Source organism: Mustela erminea, chromosome 18 (genome assembly GCF_009829155.1).
Source record: "Mustela erminea isolate mMusErm1 chromosome 18, mMusErm1.Pri, whole genome shotgun sequence".
Taxonomy (NCBI): Eukaryota; Metazoa; Chordata; class Mammalia; order Carnivora; family Mustelidae; genus Mustela; species Mustela erminea.
In genome coordinates this window covers 58531645-58554602 of record NC_045631.1, presented here as the reverse complement: position 1 = coordinate 58554602, position 22958 = coordinate 58531645, and the positions used below count along the sequence as shown (strand labels likewise).

At 64.3% G+C, this 22958-nt stretch overlaps 1 protein-coding gene across 10 annotated transcripts in view; it reads left to right on the top strand.

Annotated features, from left to right (window-relative positions):
* DNAH17 (dynein axonemal heavy chain 17) overlaps positions 1-22958 on the top strand; it is a 92566-nt gene that overhangs the window by 25107 nt on the left and 44501 nt on the right. For all 10 annotated transcript variants that reach the window (XM_032321863.1, XM_032321862.1, XM_032321867.1 and 7 more), the window contains 22 exons: positions 2417-2671; positions 3803-3972; positions 4438-4660; positions 5875-5991; positions 6086-6172; positions 7387-7539; positions 9109-9357; positions 11190-11312; positions 12552-12899; positions 12992-13083; positions 13384-13510; positions 14202-14354; positions 15517-15642; positions 15743-15850; positions 16575-16706; positions 16933-17093; positions 17287-17443; positions 18660-18764; positions 20726-20883; positions 21313-21451; positions 21556-21783; positions 22137-22274. In XM_032321863.1, the coding sequence (XP_032177754.1) occupies positions 2417-2671; positions 3803-3972; positions 4438-4660; positions 5875-5991; positions 6086-6172; positions 7387-7539; positions 9109-9357; positions 11190-11312; positions 12552-12899; positions 12992-13083; positions 13384-13510; positions 14202-14354; positions 15517-15642; positions 15743-15850; positions 16575-16706; positions 16933-17093; positions 17287-17443; positions 18660-18764; positions 20726-20883; positions 21313-21451; positions 21556-21783; positions 22137-22274 (3549 nt within the window). The remainder of the gene's footprint in view (positions 1-2416; positions 2672-3802; positions 3973-4437; positions 4661-5874; positions 5992-6085; positions 6173-7386; positions 7540-9108; positions 9358-11189; positions 11313-12551; positions 12900-12991; positions 13084-13383; positions 13511-14201; positions 14355-15516; positions 15643-15742; positions 15851-16574; positions 16707-16932; positions 17094-17286; positions 17444-18659; positions 18765-20725; positions 20884-21312; positions 21452-21555; positions 21784-22136; positions 22275-22958) is intronic.

Sequence of the window (22958 nt, the reverse complement as noted above, 5' to 3'; positions counted from 1 at the left end):
CCTGTCACTCACAGTTTGAACACCCATGGCTCTGAGTGCGGGAAGCAGCCCAGAGGTGTCTCTCGGTCCCCAGGGGGACAAGCGGCTTCCCTCCCCACTCTGAAATCCGTCGTCCTTCCTGGAGTGGCTTCTCCTTGGTCGGCCGGTTTGCACCCCCGTTGCTCGCGGGGTGTGCCCCCCCATGTCCTGGTGTCTCCCTTGCGTCTGCAAGTCCAGCGCCGTGGGCCCCTCCGCACGCAGGCGTCTTGACAACCGTGTGCGTCTAGGTTCCGGCAACGCATTAAACCCCTTTAAGGAAAACAGGTCACACTGTCTGGACTCCGAAGCCACGGGAAATTTTGCTTCCCCGAGGGGAGGTCTGCGGGGGTGTGTGCGTCGGGGCAGTGTTTGTGTGAGAGTCAGATGAAAACTGGAAAAGCCTACGTGCGGCCAAACGGGGGAGCTGCTTCAACAGACGCCGCCGGTCCGTCCGGACTAAGGCCCCTGCGTGAGCCACCGGCACCTGTGGGGCCGGGAAGGTGCCGGCGGCCGGTCACTGCTCAGCGAGTTGCGGGGCAGCGTTTAGGATCTGATTGCACTCGTTGAGAGAGACAACAATGTGTCTTCCTCTGGATACGCTCCAAACTGTTAGGGTGCTCAGTTCTGGAAACAGCGTGAAAGTCAGGAGAGAGAAGTGGGCAGACCCGGGGGTGCAAAGAGGCTTTCATTTCGAATACGTCCACGCTGCTTGAGGTTTTTGATAACAAGAGGCGTGAATTACTTGCAGTGAACATTTCCAAGACGCTCCGCAGCGTCGGGGAAGAAGGTACCTGTGCGCGCGTGTGTGTGTGTGAGTGCTTGTGTGTGGGCGTGTGGGCGCGGTGAGGCGGGGGTCCAGAGGAAACCGCTTGCAGAGCAAGGACGGCGGCCCAGAGCCGCGGAGGGCACCTCGAGTCTGAAAGGGCGGGAGGGGTCTCCAGGCCGACGGCGTCAGGCAAAGCGGAGGTGCCTGGGCCAAGCGCTCCAGGGTCCAGAATAGAGTCTGTCACCAGAGGTCAGCTCAGGTGTGGACGTGGGACCCAGTGTGCTCCGGAGTCTGGCGGGGGACGCACGTGTGGAGCTCCCGCTCCCCACTGTGGGGCTATCGGGGGACCCACCTGCTCATGAAGACTCACGAGGAGGAGGACAGAGCAAGGCAGGGGTCCTGCTGATGGTGCCGCCGCCCAGTCTGCGTTCCCCGCGCGCGGGCCCCACTTGTGCTCCTGGAATCTTACTTCGCAGAGGTGGCAGAGTGGCCGTGGGGAGAGGTCGGTGCCATGGAGAGAAAAGTTAATGCTGTTCAGGGTTCCCACAGAAACGAGAGGCCTGGCCAGCGGTGCAGGGCTGTGCGGTCACAGCCCGTGCCGAGGTGGGAGTGAGGGGCAGGCCCGGGCCAGAGCCTTTCCAGAGGTTTCTGCAGGAAAAAGCAAGGCAGCTGGGAGAAACTGCTGAGCCAGTTGGCGTGAGTTGGTGGCTCTGGGCTCTGGGGGTCACCTGCAGTGAGCGGGTACCTGACCCTGGGCTGCGCAGGGTAGGAGGAGTGTTGGACAAAGCAGGTGGGGGGTGTGGCTCTGGACTCGGGGCTGGTCGGTTTGCGTACGAAGGGTATGATCCCTTCCGGGTCTTCGTCTCTCTCGGCATTGGCTAGTCCCCAGAAGGGCAGCGTCTCCCAGCCAGCGAGAGTTTTTGAGATGTCAAGGCATCTTGAGATACAGAAAATAAAAGCCACAATTAATCCACGCCGCCCCACCTCGAGAGTCTGCCACTCCATGAGCCAATGAGTTGTCTCGTTGCTTAAACCAACTTGGGTTAGGTTTTCTGTTGCTCGAAACTCAAAAGATTCTGTCCCTAACAGGCCCCCAGTTCCCCGCTCTAGCCGTCCATGCGCGACTTCCTTCAGCTCCTCAGACATCTGCTTCCGCCCAGCACGGGGCCTTTGCATGTGCTTGGCTGCAGCTCTTGCTCTTGGCCTAGCCATGCACCGGTTCTCGGAACAACGGTCACTTCCTCGGGGAACATTCCCTGGTGTCCTCCCGCTGCACATTAAAGCAAGGCTCAGAGTCTGTAATTCTCTGAGCGGTGTCTGACCCCACGCGGGGACCACACCCCCAGGTGCCCAGCGCCCCCCCCCTCGTGTGGCACACACAACAGGTGCCACGTTACTCTTGCATGAATGAATCGGGGCGTGCGAGCCGTCCTGGGGTCTGCCGGACAAGAGTACCTTTCCCTAGTCTCTCGGGAGGACATGGCCCATTGGCAAAGGGCTCTGTTTTCCATCTCGGGAGGTTAGCATCACCTCCGCCGGCAGAAAGACGCCCTGCCGGGCCGAGAGATCCCATCAAAGCCGTGACCTCCGGCCAAACGCACACCGGGCTGCTGCCCTCCTGCCCCCTTGCAGGCAGACCTGGAAGACATGACGGACCTCATCGAGATGAGGGAGGAGATGTCCAACCTGGTCATCGGTGCCATGAAGGAGGCCGAGGAGTACCAGGACTCGTTCGAGAGGTACGCCTACCTCTGGACGGACGACCCCCAGGAGTTCATGAAGAACTTCCTGATCTACGGGCGCGCAGTCACCCCAGACGACTTGGACACCCAGGCCGAGGAGACCCTCTCCAAGACGCCACCCAGCCTCACCCAGTTCCAGCAGCAGGTGTGCGCCCGCGGCCTCACCCCTGCGATTCCCGCCCCTTCCCCCGGGGGCAGCGCCGCTCGCTGGGCTTGGGTCAAACCTTGGGTGAAAGGTTTTTATTTTTTTAAGACTTATTTCAAAGATGTTATCTATTTATTTGAGAGACAGAGAGAGAGGGAGGGAAAGAGAGGGCCTGAGCATAGGGGAGAGGGAGAAGCAGGCTCCCCACTGAGCAGGGAGCCCGACACGGGGCTCGATCCCAGGACCCCGGGATCATGACCTGAGCCGAAGGCAGACGCTTCACTGACGGAGCCACCCAGGCGCCCCAGGCGAACGGTTTTTAAATGTGGGTTTTATGATTATTCTGGTTTGGTGTCTCCCAACGGAGCAGGTGACTGACGTGGAAAAGTCTGTGACTCTCGGGTTCCAGAAGGAGGGGCACACCCCGCCCCGCAGGGCCACAGAGGAAGCACCAGGGTCCGTCTGAGGCAGAGGGACAGAGGGGAAGGCGGATCCGCAGCCTGTGTTGCGGTTTTTACTGAGAAGAACGGGCTTGGGATGGGCGCGTGGGAGTCCTGCCGGTGGACTCACGGCTGTACCCCGGAGTGGGGTGTCGTCTGGGCCCTGGCCCTGGGGTGATTAGGACAGGGGACTATTGGCCCCGCATGTGAAGACGGCGGGTGGGGTGTGGGCTCTGGGTTGTTCGTATACGCAAGATGGGCTCCCTGGGGAGTGGTCAGCTCGCGGGCCATCAGCCCTGGGAGGGGGCAGTGCCCTCAGGGTCTTTCCCTCCCAGGAAAGACAGAACAGAACCACAGTGACTACGCGCACCTCCCCTCTTCCCCAGGCACGGGGTGGCGGGGGGGAGACGCCCGTGAGCAGTAGGGACGCACCCACGGGGGAGATGGGCGGGTGGGGGTCGGCTGGGGGCCCGAGAGCCCCGAGAGCGCAGAGCGGCGTGGCGAGGGCTGTGGTTCCGTGACCACATTCACCCCCGAGCTCCCCGCTTGTTCTTCGGAAACCCGGCTGGCCTCGCCTCGCCCCGCTGGCTGCGGCGGACCCGGGGGGGAGGCTGGGGGAAGAAGTGACCGGCGGGAAGGGCCGCCCGCCTCCCTGGGTGACCCGACGGTGACCCACGGCCGCGTTCCCCAGATCGACTCCTACGAGAAGCTGTACGAGGAGGTGTCCAAGCGCGAGAACACCAGGGTGTTCAGCGGGTGGCTGCAGTGCGACTGCCGCCCCTTCAAGCAGGCCCTGCTGAACGCCATCAGGCGTTGGGGCTTCATGTTCAAGCAGCACCTGACCAGCCACGTCATCAGCAGGTGGGCGCCCGTCCTGCCGCGTCCCCACCTTGACCGCGCCCGGGGAGAGCCGGACAGACGCCTTCGTGGTGCTGGGGGCAAAGGGGGCGCTCCTGCCGGGCAGGCGTGGGGGGAAGGCCAGCGTCGAGGCTGGCAGCCCCCCCCCCCCGCCACTGTCCGGCCGTCCGGGGTGGCCCGGTGGGCAGGTGTGTGGGCACCCTGGGCTTCGTGGGGCCGGACTCACTGAGCGCCTCCGTGTCGTGTGGCCGGGGGACCGGTGACTGCATGGCCCGTTGGAGCGGAGCCGGGGGCGCAGAGGTGGAGGTCGAGAGCGGGAGTCCTGAGGTGGACAGGAGCTCCCCCTCACTCAGCAGGGCCCCGCTGCATGACCGGGAGGCCCCTGCTGCCGACCCCCCACCCCCCGATAGGCCTCACCAGCCGCCCCATGGAGGGTGGCGCCCCTCACGGAGGCCTCTCGTTGCACAGCCTGGCTGACCTGGAAACCTTCATGAAAGTCGTCAGGGCGGGCTTGACCAAGAGCCTCAAGGAGGGGGACTACGACGGTCTCGTGGAGGTGATGGGTCACCTGATGAAGGTCAAGGAGAGGCAGGCGGCCACCGACAACATGTTTGAGCCCCTGAAGCAAACCATTGAGCTGCTCAAGTCCTACGGGGAGGAGATCCCGGAGGAGACGCACGTGAAGCTGCAGGTGGACGGGCCGGGGCCGCGCGGGGCTGGGGGTGGGGGGCGAGGGGGCGGGGTGGAACCAGTGCAGGGAAGGTGGGGGGAGCGGCCCCGTGCTGGGGCCTTGCAACTGGAGCGCAGGCTGTTGTGACTGGGGACAAAGCCCCTCACGTGGGGCCAGCAGGATGGCCCCCCTCCTCTGGGTTCAGGAATTCGGAATGTGGAGGCGGGAGAGGGCTCCGCGCAGAGGAAGGGACAGTGAGGTGGTCTCCAGGGCGGGACCGGGGGTTCCTCCGTTGATTGTTGAATTAGAAATGACTTCCTATCCCACCCCTGCCCCCAAGGACGGGTCAGCCCTGGATGCAGGGGACGGGGACAGACAGCGGGGTCCGCGGAGGCCCTGCAGAGGTTAGGGACACGGCCGTGAGCTCCCTGACCCGGAAGGCCCGTGTGGCGCGGGGCCGGCCCAGGCACGGTGGGAGGAGGACGAGGGCTCCAGGCTGCCCGGGGCTGCACTTTGCAGCTAATTTGGAAATGGTCAGAGCAGCTTTGTGTGTCCACTGGGCTGGGGCCGGAAGGACGAGGGGGAGGGTCCTGAAGCCACTGCCCAGCCATCCCCTGGAGGGTCCCCCCATCAGCTTTCTCCACTCCCTGTCCTGCTCTGGATCCGTGCCGAAACCCCGTGGCAGAGGGGACGGCAGAAGTGCAGGGCAGGAATGTGGGAGCCGCGGGGGGCACGGCCCGGGTTCCTGCTACGGGGCCAGGGCCGCCCCTGCCGCCCTGTCCACAGTCCAGTGGGGCCGGATGTGCAGCGCGTGTGGCCAGGCCTGGGGGCGACTGGTGTGAAACAGGCTTTGAGCCGTACCGCCGCCCACGGAACGTTAGCTCCTCGCACAGGCAAGGGAAACCCGTCTCTTTTCCTTGTGGGCGAAGAATTTGTGGGCTGGGATTCTCTTCAAAATATTTTGTGATCCGAAGTCCAATGTTTGTGCAAGTGTGGGGGACTTTGAAAGTGCCAAAACCCCTCAGATGGTTAAAGCTGTTCTGGCAAAGTTCTCGAAGCGGGGGACAGGCTGGCCATTGCACCTGCCGAAGGTGCAGCCTTGGGGTCGCCAGCGGAGGGAGGCACACGGGACTCTCTGAGCCTCATCGGCAAGTCCCCGGGGGTGCAGACGATCTCACGACGGAGGGCGTTTAGGAGATCAGGAAAGGAAGGGGCCCTGGCCCTCGTGTGTGCAGGAGCTGCCAGAGCAGTGGACAAACACCAAGAAGCTGGCCGTCCAGGTGAAGCAGAACGTGGCACCCCTGCAGGCCAACGAGGTCAACATCCTGAGGCGAAAGTGCCAGCAGTTCGAGGTAGAGACGCCCGGGGCCGGGACGCCCTCTGTGAGGCCGGGCTGCCTCCGGGGACAGTCACCCGGGGATGGTCACATGGGCGTTTCTCCGGCAGCGCAAGCAGCAGGAGTTCCGAGAGAAGTTCCGGCGAGAAGCCCCGTTCAGCTTCACCGACCCTGACCCCTACAAGTCCCTGAATAAGGTTCGTGGGTCAAGGGCCCCGGCGCCCTCCCAGCCTCTCTCCTCGAGCACCCATGCCCCGCCGCGGGGGGCCTGGCCTCGGGGCCATGTGCACACAGGTGTCCGTGCACAGCCGGCGTCCGGCCCGTGTGGCCTCTGCGATGGGGCTGCTGCTCGGAGCCGCGGGAACATCCCCGAGCCCCGCAGTGCGGCCCAGCCGCTCAGCCCCCCTGTACCTCCTTCGTCCCTGGCTCCTCCTCACCTAGCAGCTCCCTGTCACCCGGCCTGGAACCCACCTCCTGTGGTTGCGGTCCTCCCCCCGCCCTCCCTCCCGGGCCGCCCTGTGCCACCCACGGCCGAGCCTCGCCACATCCCCTTCTGCTCCCGATGTTAAGTCCACAACCAGCGTCCAATGGGCAAGAGGCATGGCATTGGGCCTGACGGTCCTCTGGGCAGGGGGCGCAGACTGCGGGGGGGGCAGTGAGCCCAAAGAGCCCAGGATGCCCTGGAGGGTCCCCTGCACGTGCCCACCCCCCGCCTCCGCTCTTCTCACACAGCTTCGAGGCCGCCGTTCCCAGAGATCTCCCCATGCGTCAGGGTCACGTGCTCACGTCCCGATCCAGGAGCCCGGCAGGGGGGCACACGGTCCCTCCCGGAGCCCCCAGGGCCCGGGCTGGGGTCCGCAGAGATCTAGTGTGACCTTGTTTAGGAATCGGGCCCGTGTGTGCGAAAGGCCTCTTGGAGCCACCGCACACACGGGGAGCCTTTCCTTCACACCCGTACGCGCGTGCACTCACACGCACATTTACGCACTCGACCCCCAGCCCTCACTCCCCTGGTTTGGCGTGACCCTTGGGTCCCTCATCTGATCTAGCTGCCCTCGTTTTCCAAGCCGCCAAGCATCGCCTTCCTCATGTTCACTAGGGTTAAAACACGGCGTGAGAGCAGAGCCGTCCCCAGCCTCTCTGGGGGAAAGCTGGTGTTCGCGCCTTAAAGTCACTTCTCCCGCCTGAGCTACCCGTGTTGGGGCCCCGGCCAGGCGGCCAGAAGCAGGGGGCGTTGGAAGGCGGGAGGGGGTGGGCGCCGCTCTCGCCGGCCAGGTGCACCGCTGCCCCCCACCCCCGGTTGGTGCTCGGGGTCGGAACACAGTACGCGGCCGGCGGGCGGCGGAGGGCCAGAGGGAGGCGGGCCCCGCGCGTGAGCAGCGCCGCTTACCCCTCCCGCGCCCGCCTCCAGCAACAAAAGAGCATCGCGTCCATGGAGAGCACCATGGAGGCCCTGTGCAAGTCGGGGAGCCTGTTCGAGGTCCCTGTCCCAGACTACAAGCAGCTCAAAGCTTGTCACAAGGAGGTCCGCCTGCTGAAGGAGCTCTGGGACATGGTCGTCATGGTGAGGGCGAGGCGGGTCCCCGCGCGGGGGAGGGCGGCGCTGCGGGGGGCCAGGGCGCGGGGGGGGGGGGGGGGCGGCGAGGGGAGGCGCTAGGATGTCCCGGAAAGGAGAGCAGCGCGGGGGCGCCTGTGGGCTTCCCGGCCTCTCCCTCCCGCTCCCCCGTTTCCAGAAAGATGTTAGCTCTTCCCTCTGGCTCTCTCCACCGACCCGCAAGCGTCCGTCAAATCCTCCTCTCCCCCGAGAGAAGCCCTTCTGACTTTCTGCAGAACCGGACCTTCTCCGTGAGCGGCTCCGGGGAGCACCGCCCTCCCGGCCTCGTCCGTCCGGGGCTCCCCTGCCGCACAGGAGCGCGCCGCGTCCCTCCGCTTTCTTAGTTCCCAGCACGTCGCAGTCGCGTGCTGACCCGTCTCCATTCGGAGCCCGTGGAGCCTCCACAGCCCTTCCAGGGGGGCCCCTCTCTGAGTCACAGGCTTGCTTACAGCCACCCCTCCAGGGAGAGGACAGACCAGAGCCTCTAGATGGTCACTTTCTCATAATGAGCTGAACCCGAGTCTCGCGTGCAGGAGGGACATTCTGGAACAGAGTCGGCAAAGCCGGGGAGGGCGGGGGTGGGGCCTGCCCGTCCTCTGGGAAAGCAGCAGTCCACACGGACTGGAGAAGAATGCCCACGTCCCCCAGGGGCTAGCAGGAAGCATTTACAGCCAGAACAGGCAAAGGAAAACCCTCCAAGACAGGCTGCCCAGGACACTCCTACGATAACAGGATACGGAAGAAGCTAAAACCTAAAAGAGCCGTCCAGTGACTCAGTGCCTGTGGGGGATTAAGGTTTCATGTCTTAGCATCTCCAGGCAGGTGTCCTGTAAACCGCCGGGCCCCCTCGTCTTTTTGCCACAGCAGGCCGGTCCAGCCTGGGCCCCCGGGGCCCCAAGCCCCTGCGCCGACAACCTCATCCCATCCAGCCCAGCTCCACAGCCATCTCCAGCCCACACCGAACTGAAGACCGCAGGCCTCATGGCCTTCTGTCTCCACTGCTGGTGGGGTCCTTCCCCGGGGAGACTCTGTGTCCCCCAGCTTCTAGTACATGGTCAAGCGTCAGAGTTAAGCTAGGTCACTGCACTCACAGCCCCAAGAGGACCTCTTTGTCATTCGGAAGTGCATCTCTCTTCCCTACAAAGGCCACACACGGGCTCCATTCAGCCCTCGGGGACCCTCGGTCCGGGCTGTGTAGCTGCGTGTGTGTCTGTGGCGGCCAAGGGCCCCAGAGCTCTGCGTAGAGCCCCAGGAATTCAGCGCGCTCTGCCCCAGAGGGCCAAGCGTCGCTGTCACGTTTCCCTGGTCGGGGCAGGTCACAGGGCCCCATCAAGGAGCAGGGGACGGGGGGCCGGTGAGCGGCGGCGGCCCACCCCCAGGGTTCTGCCGAAGGAGAGTCCGGCTGCCGACTTTGGAGCCGCGTCTTGGCACGCGGGCTCTCCCCGCTGGCGTCCGTCCGCCGTCCCACCCTCGGCCGGCAGCCCCCCACGCCCCGCGTCCCCAGCCCTCGCTGACCGCCCCCCCCCCCCCCCGCCGCAGGTCAACACCAGCATCGACAGCTGGAAGACCACCAAGTGGAAAGACATCAACGTGGAGCAGATGGACATAGACTGTAAGAAGTTTGCCAAGGACGTGCGGTCTCTGGACAAGGAGATGAGGAGCTGGGACGCCTTCGTGGGGCTGGACAACACCGTCAAGAACATGATCACGTCCCTGCGCGCCGTCAGCGAGCTGCAGAACCCCGCCATCCGCGACCGCCACTGGCAGCAGCTCATGCAGGCCACCCAGGTACTGCCCCCTGGCGGCCGGCCGGCCTCACTGCGGGACGGGCGCGCCCCCGTGGTCGGAGCTGGGCTTGTGCAGGGCTGGGGCGGAGGGGCCGGGGCCGGGGCTGGGGCCAGTCCCACGGGGAACGGCGGTCTGAGGGCACCCACGCTGGCTGGAGGGCTCTGCGGCGGCCATCTGGACAGCCTTAATAATTTTCTTTAAGATTTTATATATTTGAGTGCGAGAGAATGACAGAGAGAGAGAGCAAGTGAGCGGGGGAACAGCAGGCAGAGAGAGGAGGAAGCAGACTCCTCACTGAGCAGGGTGCCTGATGCGGGGCTCGATCCCAGGACCCCGAGATCATGTCCTGAGCCAAAGGCAGACGCTTCACCGACGGAGCCCTCCTGGTGCCCCGATTCTTAACGATTTTTAATGAAGGGCCCCCTCATTTTCGTTTTGCGCTGGGCCTCGCTAATTATGCAGCCACTTTTGGTGTAGGTGGACTGTCCACAGGGGTCAGGAATTTTGGTTTCCCCCGTGCACCCCAGGAGCACAGAGCCCTAGTGCCCAGATGTTCCCGTGACCCCCCCCCCAGTTGGAGGGTGTGGTTACCGGCATCGGCAACCCCCGGAGGCAGACAGCAACACGTCCCCACCATCAGCAAACGGAGACAAACTGTCCCGAAGGCCTGCTCGGCAGAGCGGCCCCATGGAGGCCAGTACCGGGGCAGGAAGGGAGCCTCTGCTCTCAGGGAAGCGCAGACAAGGACAGCACGGGGAGGGTCCTGGGTCTAGAGGAGGCGACGCCTCCGAGGGGAGGGAAGAACAGAAAAGGCTGCGGGAGCCTGTAGAGTGTGGCTGGGCTGTCGGGAGGGCTCAAACACAGACCACAGCTTTGCCCCGTCCAGGCGTCTCGGGAGAGACCCCCGGCCGGTGGACAACAAACAGCTAAAACGTCCCAGCCGAGGACCTAGAGGACCCCGGGCAGACAGATGTCCTCCCGGACGTGACGGGGAGACACTGCGTTCTCCCAGTTAGCTAAACCAGTCTCCACGGGGGCTCAGGACCGGTGCTCGGAAATGGTGTGACAACGAGGCCGGAGGACAGGACCTGGAAGGGGCGTGAGGGCTGGGAGGCACTGTGCCGGCACCTGCTGCTGTCACCGCGGCAACAGCGCCTGAGACTCGGCCGTGCCTGCTGTTAACAGAGGTCGGTAGCATCAATCCCTGGGCAGGGGCGCCGGCGTCCTGGGGCTACCGCAGCAAAGAGCCACACGCAGGGGGCTTCAGACCACAGACGTGTAATCCTTCACGGCTCTGGGGCGGCAAGTCCGCCGTCGAGGTGTGGGCAGGGCGCCTCCCTCTGAAGGCTCCTGGGGACAGTCCTTCCCCGTCTCCAGCTGGCGGAGGCCCCGGGCATCCCTTGGCTTGTGGCTGCGCCCCACCGATCTCGGTGCCCACCGCCACGTGGCTTCCTTCCGCCTTCCGGATCCCCTGTCCTCTCTCCTTTAAGGACGGCTGTCATTCAGGTCCTACACGGATAATGCAGGACTCCTAGCCTCAGCCAAGACCCTATTCCCAAATAAGATCATATTCTGAGGTCTGGGCAGACAGGAACTTGGGAGAAACACTTCAAAACGCTACAGGGGGCTCGGCCAACACACAATGCTACAGGGAGGAACGGCGAGTCTTGGAGCAGAAGCTCCCCCAAGTCACAGAGCCCGGAAATGGTGACGCAGAGCTTCCAACCCTCCCTCTTACCCCGGATCACTCACCGACCTGCGTCTCCACGAAGGACAGCGACATCTGTCCGGGACAGATGACCTTAGCCGGAACATGCCTATTTCTCCCCCAGGTGAAATTTGAAATGTCAGATGAGACCACGCTGGCGGATTTGCTGCAGCTAGACCTCCACAAGTACGAGGACGAGGTCCGGAACATCGTGGACAAGGCTGTGAAGGAGTCGGGGATGGAGAAGGTATTTTTCTTTTGTCGACGGCAGAACGCGTGCTGTGCGGGACGACGTCGGGACGGCCCCGCGCCTACGAACATCTCGCTTCTCGTGGGGTCTGTGGGTTGCTGGACTCAGAAACAAAGTCTGGTGGGCTCTCCCGTCACCAACCCACGATGGAAATCTTGTAAAAAAAAAATGTCCAGGATGTATCCCTGGAGAAGGGATCCCTTGGGTCTAGCTCCGCACCCCGCGTGCACTAGTACACGCACTGAACTACGGTCTGGGCGCTCTCCTCTTGTGCAGCAGCCTTGCTCGCAACTTTGGAGAAGAGCCTGGAGGGAGGAAGGCAGGAGGCCTGGCCATCGGGGTGGGTGACGAGCCACCAGCTGGCACAGTCCCCGGACACGGGGAAGCTCCCTCTGCAACACGCATCTCCCTCCTCACCTGCTGTGTGTGAGCCTTCACACTTGGGCTTTCTTCCCGTTTGTTTGTTTGTTTGTTAAGATTTTATTTGTTTAGTTGTCAGAGAGAGAGAGCACGAGCAGGAGGAAAGGGCAGAGGGAGAGGGAGAAGCCGGCTCTTCCCGCTGAGCAGGGAGCCCGATGCGGGGTTCCACCCCAGGACCCCGGGATCACGACCCGAGCCAAAGGCAGAAGCTTCACCCAGAGAGCCACTCAGGCATCCATCTCCCCTTTTGTAAGAAAACAGCTTTACTGAGCTATCACTGGCCTGCCATACTGTTCACCCACTTAATGTGTACAGTTCAGTGGCTTTTAGCATAGTCATGGAGTGGGCGACCGTCACGAGGTAGAATTATCGAACGTTAGAACGTTGTCACCAACTCGGAAAGAAAGCCGCTCCCTCCAGGAACCCCCCATCTTCCCGCACATCCCCGTCCCGCCCCCCGACCTGCTTCCTGTCCCCATGGACTCGCCTGTTCTGGACATGTCAGAGGATGGAATCGCGCAGGACTGGGCCTCGCCTGGCCGGCCTCGTCGACTTGGCGTGATGGCGTCAGGGTCCAGCCGTGCGGGAGCCCGAGGCAGACCCTCATTGCTGCTTAGGGCCGTGCGGTGTTCTGACGCTCTGTCCCGCCACACCTGTTCGTCTGCGGACGGACGTCTGCGTCGTTGCTCCCTTTTGGCGATGGTCAATGATGTCGGTAGGAAGGTTCTGGATTTCCGGAAGCAGCGCTTCCCTCTGGGTCCTTCTCGACCCCTCTGGCCAGCCGCCGAGTGACGTGTCCCCCGTGTCCCCCCAAAGGTGCTGAAAGCCCTGGACGTCACGTGGTCCAGCATGGAGTTCGAGCACGAGCCGCACCCCCGCACAGGCACCCTGATGCTCAAGTCGGACGAGGTGCTGGTGGAGACCCTGGAAGACAACCAGGTGCAGCTGCAGAACCTGATGACCTCCAAGTACCTGTCGCACTTCCTGAAGGAGGTGACGAGCTGGCAGCAGAAGCTGTCCACGGCGGACGCAGTCCTCTCCATCTGGTTCGAGGTGCAGCGGACCTGGAGCCACCTGGAGAGCATCTTCATCGGCTCCGAGGACATCCGCGCGCAGCTGCCGGAGGACTCCAGGCGCTTCGACGACATCGACGTGGAGTTCAAGGTGAGCCCTGCCCTCACCTCCGGGTGCGCGGTCCAGAAATGGCGACCCTGGAGAGCCCACGCCACTCACGCCCCGGGGCCCATCTCCGCCAGGCCCTGATGGAGGAGGCCGTGAAAACACCCAACGTGATCGAGGCCACCAACAAGCCCGGGCTCTACGACAAACTGGAGAATCTGAAGAAGAAGTAGGTCCCGGCGCCTGGGCGGGGGAGAGGCGTCCCAGCGGCAGGGACCCGAGGCAGCAACCCCCACCGCCAGGACAGGGCAAACTCCTCCCTGGGAGCTGGCGCCCCCGGCCTCGTGGTGCCACGCCGGCCACATGGCGTGTCCTCAGTCTCAGAGGGACGCCCACACGGCGGGTGGGGTTCCAGGGTCTGAGTCTGACCGGGGCTGCGAACAGACCGGGCGTCTCCAGGGCGGTCGTGCGGCGCGGACGGGCTGGGCCTCAGAAGCCCTCCGCAGCCCCGTGGCCTCCCTCCTCCCAGCTTGGCTGTGTGCGAAAAGGCCTTGGCAGAATACTTAGAGACGAAAAGACTGGCTTTCCCGAGGTTCTACTTTGTGTCCTCGGCCGACCTCCTGGACATCCTCTCCAACGGAAACGACCCCGTGGAGGTAGGCGGCCCCGTGCTCGCCCCCACGACGGGGGGACCCTGTGCGCATGGAGGTCCCTGGACCACCTCCACGAAGTCACCCCCGCCAGAAACCACCGGGGGCCTGGCCGTGACAGAGAGAGCCCCTTGCCTCATGTTCCTCGTCTGGAAAGTGGGTTAGATGCCAGGGGCTTGGCGAGATGGTGTTTCTGGGAGACCTGCCGGCTCACTAGGTGGCCGCCGGCTCATCCCGACAGACCCGGGCCCCCAGGAGCCAGGAAGATGTTTCCTCGAGGCTCTTGTGAAAAGAGAGGCGGGGCCTTAACTAACTAGGTGAAGGAAAACACAGTCCTTTATTGAATCCTGAAATTGCAGGATGCGCCAGAAGGGAGGCACGGGGTGGCCCAAGGAAATGGGCCCAGGGCCTGGGGACAGGCTTGTCCAGGAAAAGCGTCCTGTCACCTCCAGGAACAGACCTTGGTCCCTGAAGCCTGGATCCCGGGACTGGTCTCCGAGTTGCCCCTCAGAGCTGCTGGGCGGGGCCCTTGGTTGGCTAAACGCGTTTCGTTAACACCGAGCAGACGCGGGGCGCGGTGGGGGGCATTCCAAAACAGAAAAGACCTTAAAACGTCCCAAGGAGAACCCGGCTGCGCCCGTGCCTCCTCCGAGGCCCTGGGCTCCGTGACCCCGTGTCTGCGCCCCGACCCCCGCAGGTGAGCCGCCACCTGGCCAAGCTCTTCGACAGCCTGTGTAAGCTCAAGTTCCGCCTCGACTCCGACGAGAAGCCTCTCAAATTCGGCCTGGGCATGTTCAGCAAGGAAGAGGAGTACGTGGACTTCGACCAAGAGTGTGACCTCTCGGGGCAGGTGAGTGCCGGCCCCGCACGTCCGGCCGGAGCGGCCGCGGGGCCCTCCAGCCGGGGACCATCCCTCGCCCGGCCAAGCGCTCCAGCAGCTTCCCGTGGACAGTCTCCAGCACAGCCCAACCTGCGCAGTCTGGGGAGCATCTCGAGAAAAAACAGAGGGAGGCGGGGAGGGGAGAGGTGTGTGGACGCCGGCGAGCTGTCCTCCGCGAGGCCCCGCACGCCTGAGCCGCCACGTTCTGACCCCGGAGCAGAACGATGGGCTTCAGGGCTTTGGCGCGCCAGAGGAGGTCTCCCCACCGCGGGGGTGGTGTGTGTGGGGGGAGGGCCCGTCCCCGTCCCAGCCGCCCGTGAGGCGGCCCCCTCTGGCCGACACCACACGTCCCCGTATCTCACCCCCCAACTCGGCCACCATATCGACGCGACATTTTCCCGAGTAATTTGGAGAGAAATCAGCTTAGGGGAAAAAGAAGAAAATCTCACACAAGAAACAAGAAAACGGGAGCTTCAGAGACGTGGGCCCGGAGCTCCGGCGGGTTTGCTCTGCGCAGACGGGCTTGTGGGGGGCCCGGCGAGACCCCGTCATCACAGCGGGCTCGGACCCACTCCCCGCGCTCAGCTCCTCGCGGACTCAGCCGCGCCACCGTGTTGACAGTTGAGGAGGCAAACGAAGCCGGCGGCCCTGTTCGGGTCTTCCCTCCGACTGGTGGTGGCTGGTGGAGGGTTTGTATTTTAAAATACAAAGAAGGCTTGTCTGCAAATAAAGTAGTCCTGCCCTGTGTGACCATCTTGGCCCCTGAGACCGGGCCCCCGAGGAGCAGCTAGAGCCCACCGGGGACTTGTGAGGACAGACATCGCGTCTCCCAACATCAGCGGCGCCACAGGGGCGCGGTCATAGCCTGCCTTCTAGAATTTTCTCTGCACCCCCTCCCCGGTCAGCCCAGCAATAGCGTGTGCACGTGAGCGGCCAGTGCAACCCGTCCTACAGGGGACGGGTGCCCCCGGGCTTCCCAACCGCATCTGTTAAGTGGGCCGCTCGCTGCTCCCTGCTCACCCCCGCGGTGACAGTTGTGGCGAACGGCCCCGTTCTTTTCTGAACGACAAAGCAAGTGTTTGGAACCCACAGCTCGCAGGGCCTGCCCGGTCAGCGTGTCCCCCGTCCCCAGGTGGAAGTGTGGCTGAACCGAGTTCTGGACCGCATGTGTGCCACTCTGCGGCACGAGATCCCCGAGGCCGTGGTGACCTACGAGGAAAAGCCGAGGGAGCAGTGGATCTTCGATTACCCGGCCCAGGTCCTGGGGAGGGGCTCGGGTGGGGGCGCCGCCGCCGGCGTTGGCCTCCGCGCGGGCAGGGGCCGCTGGACCGGGGGCGTCACTCACCCTCTACTTGCAGATCGCGCTCACGTGCACGCAGATCTGGTGGACCACCGAGGTGGGCCTGGCCTTCGCGCGGCTGGAGGAAGGCTACGAGAACGCCATCAAGGATTACAACAAGAAGCAGGTGCGGGGGTGCCTGGGTGGCTCAGTGGGTTAAAGCCTCTGCCTTCGGCTCGGGTCATGATCCCAGGGTCCTGGGATGGAGCCCCGCATCGGGCTCTCTGCTTGGCAGGAAGCCTGCTTCTTCCTCTCTCTCTGTCTGCCTCTCTGCCTACTTGTGATCTCTCTCAAATAAATAAAATCTTAAAAAAAAAAAAAAAAAAAAGAAGCAGGTGCGGTCGGTCAAAGCCCGGCCCTCGCTGCTGGTCGGTCAAAAGCGGCCAAACCTTGGCCCTCCGCGCCCCGCTCCCCCCCCAGCAGTGGTTCTGCCCAAGGGTAGAAAATGGAAATACACAACTGCAAATTCACCGTTTTCTTTTCTTTTTGGTCTGGAAATCAGCAAGTCCTCAATTGGTGACATATCCTGGGCTTATATGGCAATACCGTAGAGACTGTCTGCGCGGCTCTAGAAGCCCCGTTTGTACCTAGTACCCACCATCTCCCCGTGGTGCTGGACTTGCCCCTGCGACGTCCTTCTCGGGGGCTCCGTGGCGTCCCAACGCGGCTCACCCCACCCCACCCCCAGCTGGGGGACATCGAGAGCTTTTTCTGTGCTTCGTTTTTGTCACTAAGAGGACAGTGGCCTTCCCTCCCCAGCCGTGAGCCCCCAGGGGACCCACGGGGGCCGGGGCGAGCGCGACGGGCAGGCCACAGGCAGTGTCCCAGCCCAGGGGCCTCTGTCGCCGCAGATCAGCCAGCTGAACGCGCTCATCACCCTGCTCATCGGAAACCTCAGCGCAGGGGACAGGACGAAGGTCATGACCATCTGTACCATCGACGTGCACGCGCGGGACGTGGTCGCCAAAATGATCACGGCCAAGGCACGGGAGCCGGGGAAGGGCCGGGGTTGGGTCGGGATCTGGTGATCGGGGCTCCAGCCCCCGCTAGCGCCTCTTCCCCGGGGAGCCGTCAGAGGAGCCGTCGGGAGGAGGGGCCGCTCCTCCGCAGGACTCGGCTGGGGGCGGCCCTGGGGTGGACGAGCGTCCTGGGGGAGGGGCGGGGGCCTCCCGGGGCGGGCCAGGCCCCACGTTCCTGCTCCTCCCGCAGGTGGAGAGCTCCCAGGCCTTCACCTGGCAGTCGCAGCTGCGGCATCGCTGGGACGAGGAGAAGCAGCACTGCTTCGCCAATATCTGCGACGCCCAGATCCAGTACTCCTACGAGTACCTGGGCAACACGCCGCGGCTGGTCATCACCCCGCTCACGGACAGGTGGGCGCGCCCGCCGCCGCAGCAGGGCTGGGGGGGCCGTGCCCGGACTCAGCCCCGCCGCCCGCCGGCCAGCCAGCCAGGCTCGGGGGCCGTCCGTGCGAGCTGTGTGGTTCCGGGGGAGTTGCTCGACCTCTCCGAGGGCCTGCGAAGGGGAAGGGGTGAGCCAGGGGTCAATGCGTGTGCTCCATTGCAGATGCTACATAACCTTGACGCAGTCCCTGCACCTGATCATGGGCGGGGCCCCCGCGGGTCCTGCCGGGACCGGCAAGACCGAGACGACCAAGGATCTGGGCAGGGCCCTGGGCACCATGGTGTACGTCTTCAACTGCTCGGAGCAGATGGACTACAAGGTGGGCTCCAAGTCTGGAGGGGCCAGAGGCCCCTCGGGGACCGCCCACCGCATCTCCTGGGCCCCTTGGGGACCGCGCACCGCATCTCCTGGGCCCCTTGGGGACCGCGCACCGCATCTCCTGGGCCCCTTGGGGACCGCGCACCGCATCTCCTGGGCCCCACACACGTTCTAGGTGCCTGGACACTGCGGGCAGAACCGGGGGAGGCGGCACCAGGCTCTCGGTCTGCTGGCGGTCCCTGCCCTGAGGTCCAGCTGAGCAGCCCCGTCCCTGCCAGTGGAGCCCTGTGGGAGTGGCAGACATGTCCAGAGGAGGCTCCTCGGGTCAACAAACCCAGGCCCCAAGTCCCACCCTGGGAGGTCGCCTCCTCCCTGCCTCCCTTCCAAGCTCTCCCCGGGCAGCTGGGGGCTCCCAACAGAGGGAGCGCTTCTGTTGTGGTTCAGCGTGGGGCTCTGGGGTACAAATGAGTCTGCGTAGGCTGAGGAGGGGAGCCAGGGGACAGCCAGGGGACAGCGGGCTCTGGAGACTGTGCAGCACGCTGTCGGATCTCCACGGGCCCCACAGGAGAGCAGAGCCTCCTAGAGGCCCAGCAGGGTCGCCTCTGTGGGAGGGATGGGGTGGGCCTGGCGTCAGGAGCCCCGGCCCGCAGGAGCCCCCTCCCCTCCCCACCCACATTTGAGCCCCAAGGCCAACCCTCCTGAGCTTGAGGCTGCCCTCTCCCAGTCAAGGCCACAGACCACTCCAGTCTCTGGATTTCAGAAAAGCATCCCAGGAGCATTTAACACTCACCTAGAATCCCATATGGAGACCCTGAAGAATCCTCATCACCCAGTGAGGCCTGGAGAGACACAAACATCTAGAAGGAAATCTGACATGCGCACCCACCTCCCATCTGAGAGAGAAGCCCCCTCCCTTGGGTGCAAGAAAAAAATTGCAAGGGCTACATTTTACACAATTGCACTTATCTGAGCCGTCCAGGGTGGGGGCTAGGGAAGCATCCACCCCAGGGAGGTCACAGGGCAAGGCTGGGCTCTTGCTGGCAGCCAGCCCTCCATGCCTGGACCCCTCCTGAGGAGTGGGTGCTGGCCTGCTGGCCTCCCCCAGGCCCCGGAACCCTCGGTCAGGACTGTGACCCAGAGGAAGGGGCAGGTGGGGAGGCTCCTGGCAGGATTGGGCGGCCCTGAGTCTCTGCGTCTCCCCCTCTCCCCCTTCCTAGTCCTGTGGAAACATCTACAAGGGCCTGGCTCAGACAGGAGCGTGGGGCTGCTTCGATGAGTTTAACCGGATCTCGGTGGAGGTCTTGTCCGTGATCGCTGTGCAGGTAGGGTCCTGCCCACGGTCTGCGGGTCATGGCGGAGCTGGGGCTTGTCAGCTCACCTGCCAACCCTCGCACCAGACACTGCGCTCGGGCCTAGGAGCCTCCTCGCCCGTCCCCAGTGCGCCGTGCCATGTAGGGGGCTGTGGCCTGGAGGCGGGAGACCCCGGCCTGGTCCTGCGGGACCTGAAGTCCCGGTGGGCACACAGAAGAATCGGAGGGGGCAGCCTCGGTGTAACCGGAGACACATGAAGGTATAATTAATTGTGCTCGGAGGATAAGGACAGAGGTTACAGGTGTCCGCGAAGGATGCCTTAGACAGCGGCGCCGGAGGAGGACAGGGAGGAAGGAAATCCACCCAAGAGCTTCGGGCGCGAAGGGCGGGGAGGCTGGGAGGCGGTGGGAGCCGGGTTCTCAGACGGGGGACAGCTCTGTGCCGGCACGGCCCACGCGTCTGGAGGAACGTTCCCAGGTTGTACACGAACCCTCGGATCCTATGTGCACTGGAGGTGAGACCCACAGGGCTCGCTCGGGGGGGCCGAGGCCAAGCGCGAGGTCCAGAATCCACGTGAACATTCCAAAAGGGCCCGGGGGTGTGGCCGGTGCAGGGGCTGGGACCCTTGGTCCCCTTGGCGCAGTAGAAGGAGAAGCAGAGACCAGCTCCCCACAGCCAGCACCCCCAACCCACCTGGGAGACTGCAGACCAGGGCAGGAGGGGCCAAGCGGAAACCAGCTCCCACCACGCAGGACCCACAACTGGTGACTCACCGGACTCCCAGCTCTGAGCTTGGCCGTGATTTCGGCCCCTCCCGACCTGTACAGCAGTTTCGCGGACACAGGCTCACGGGCAGGATTGGACGTGTTGTGGGAGGCCAGCGACCGCCAGACCGTTAGCTTCCCACCACAGAGCTGTCCCCGAGCCCTGGGCTGGAGGCCAGGGAGGCAGAGAGAGAACCAAGGCCGTGGCCTCGGGGTCCCCCGGCCCCCACGGGTACAGCCCCACGGGACCCCACCACGTGACCACCAAGAACCGGGCCAGGATGCTAGGAGAGCTTCGCACAGAGGGGAGGCAGTGAAGAAGCTAAGGGGTATCTCCCCACTCCAGCCACCAGCCCTGCCCCAGGGGAGCCTGGCACCCCGAGGACCCCCCGGGGAAAGAGGCCAGGCCCCAGGGCAGGAGCTTGGCTGAGAAGGTGGAGACACTGAATTCAAAGCCAGCGGTTGGAGGGTTTTAACCTCGATCATCGGGCGCCCTCCAGTGGTGGCGCGCAGGCTTGCAGGGGTCCAGCAGGAGCAGAGGGTCCCCCGACCACCACCACCACCCCCACACCCCTGGCTAGTGAGCCCGGAGATTTAGGATTCCGCCAGTGCCGGGTTATCAGACCGTGTGGCACGGGGCTGGCTGCTGAGGAGTGCTCCCAAAGAGTCTGCCGGTGACACCACCCCCCAGGGGGGCCGTCCTGCCACGGGGCTGGGGGAGGGGCTGCGTTCTGCTGGGGGACACGGAAGCCCAGCCCCCATGACGTGCTGCACACGCCGCAGGGCAGCTCTCACCAACCAGCAGAGTCAGGAATTTGGAGCAGACCAGTGGTTGCGGGGGGGGGCGGGGGGGGCGGTCACGGGGAGGGTGGGGGCAGGGGGAGGTGGGTATGACTACAGAACGGGACGTGAAGGGTCCTTGCGGGGCCGGCAGAACCCAGCTCTCAGCTGTGACCTTGCCCCGTGGTCATGCAAGGTGCTCCTGGCAGGGGAACGCCTTGGAGGGGCACACGGGGGCCCAGGAGCGTGTCCCCCTTCCTTAGTTCTTGAAACTGTGTGGGAGTCTACATTGTCTCAAAATTTACCTAAAAAGGAAGCGAGACCAGGAGTGTCCTCTGCAAACATGTGGCCACAGGCTTCAACGCCCGTGAAGATGGGGCCGTGGAAGCCGGTCACCCCCACACCAACACTCTGTGCCAACTGTTTAGGTAAAATGTGTCCAAGATGCAATTCGGGCCAAGAAGAAAACGTTCAATTTCCTGGGAGAGATGATCAGCCTCATCCCCACCGTGGGGATTTTCATCACCATGAACCCGGGGTACGCAGGACGCACGGAGCTGCCCGAGAACCTGAAGGCCTTATTCAGGTGTGTGCACAGAGGAGGGCAGAGGGGGCCGTAAGCTAGAGCGAGCGGGGAGCAAGGCAGGGAGGCCGGGGGGACGAGGTTCCCGAGTTCAGGGGGTCTAGCGAATGGGGCCTCCCTAGAGCGTGCGCAGTGATCTTCGCGCTCTGCCTTCCTGGGGACGGAGGGCCGGTGCCCGTGGAAAGCCGGGTTCAGAGAGGAGTCGGTAGAGCAGGTGTAGGGCCTGGCATCAGCCCAGGCAGAGGGTAGAGGGCACAGGAGGAGCAGGGGAAGGGGAGAGGGGGCAGGGGTGCTGGACGCCTGGCCCCAGGCCCCCGGAGTCCTGACGCTGTGGGCTTCCTGGCCCGAGAGGTGAGCGCCCAGCTGATGGGAGGCGGGACGGTGGGAAGAAGCGGGGAGAAGCCTGAGGCAGGCCCCGCTGATCTCCCCCAGGCCCTGCGCCATGGTCGTCCCCGACTTTGAACTGATCTGTGAGATCATGCTGGTGGCCGAGGGCTTCCTGGACGCCCGCCTGCTGGCCAGGAAGTTCATCACACTCTACACCTTGTGCAAAGAGCTCCTGTCGAAGCAGGTGTGTGTCCAGGGCTGCGGGGCAGTGGGGGAGGGGCCTTTGGGGCGCACCCCGTGGCAGGCGGGCTCCGGCCAGAGCCGTCCCTAACCCAGCCCCCTCCCCAGGATCATTACGACTGGGGCTTGCGAGCCATCAAGTCGGTGCTGGTGGTGGCCGGCTCCCTGAAGAGGGGCGACCCCAGCCGGGCCGAGGACCAGGTGCTCATGAGGGCGCTGAGGGACTTCAACATCCCCAAGATCGTGACCGACGACCTGCCCGTGTTCATGGGGCTCATCGGGGACCTTTTCCCTGCCCTGGATGTGCCTCGGAAGCGGGACTTGAATTTTGAAAAGGTAGATGCTGCTGGGCCCTTGGGTCAGATGGGCGCCTCGGTGGCTGGGGCAGCCCCGGGTGGGCGGCCGCGTCGGGGAGCTGGTGGTAGTCACACGGCGCGGCTCCCCTGCCAGGAGAAACACCCAGAAGCCACGGACCTCCTTCCAGCCCTGGCCGGCAGCTCTGTGGGTGCTGGGGGGGTGGGAGGAGCGGGGGGGGGGCACTTCGGGCAAACCCATCCCCCGCGCAGACGCGACACAGCCACGCCGTGGGCCCTTCCCCACAGAGTCTCCCACGAGCACCGCCCCCGCCCCCAGCAGGACCACGGGTCCTTGCGCCCGTGCCCAGCGCCCCTCCCGCGTGCCCCTCCCAGATCATCAAGCAGAGCGTCGTGGAGCTCAAGCTGCAGGCAGAGGACAGCTTCGTGCTGAAGGTTGTGCAGCTCGAGGAGCTGCTCCAAGTGCGCCACTCGGTGTTCGTCATCGGGAACGCAGGCAGCGGCAAATCTCAGGCACGGCCCAGGCCCGTCCGCACCCCCACCCTCCCCGAAGGCCCTGTAGCTGCTGGAGGCTCAGCCTCTGTCACCTGCCCGCACCCCGGGAGCAGGGGTGGTAAGGAGAAGGCCCCTGTCCCAGGAATGAGGCCCTTCTCCTGGGCTCTCCCCTCTTCCTGCTCCTTCCCCCTGGACAGCAGCGACCTGGCCCTCTACGGCCAGCCCCCCACCTCGCCCTCCTGTCCCCCGCGTCAGCCCCCCAGCCTCCTGTCCCCACCTGACCCCCTGCACCAGCCCCCCCCCTCCTGTCCCCAGTCCCCTGCCATTACCTGGGCGTGAGGAGAAGCAGGGTGGGGGGCCACTACTCCTGTGAGCTGCGACATCGGCAGATTCTAAGGCAGCGGGGGTTGAGCTGGGAGCCCACAGGACGGACACCGTGTCTCATTCAAGATCATTTCCGAAGACTAATAACACGGGGGTGCTCACAGCACGTAATTTTTTAAAAGGCAGAAACTATATGAACCCAATCTTCTAAAAGGAAATTGTCCGTGTGTCTGTATTCTCAGATCTGTACACACACGTGTGCGCATGAAACAGTCTCCAGTGTCCTTAGAAACCGGTTCCTCCGACTCAAGGAATCATGGGTCGCTTCCTTCCCTTAAAGTTTTCTCAGGGGGCACAGATTGCCTTTATCATCCGGAA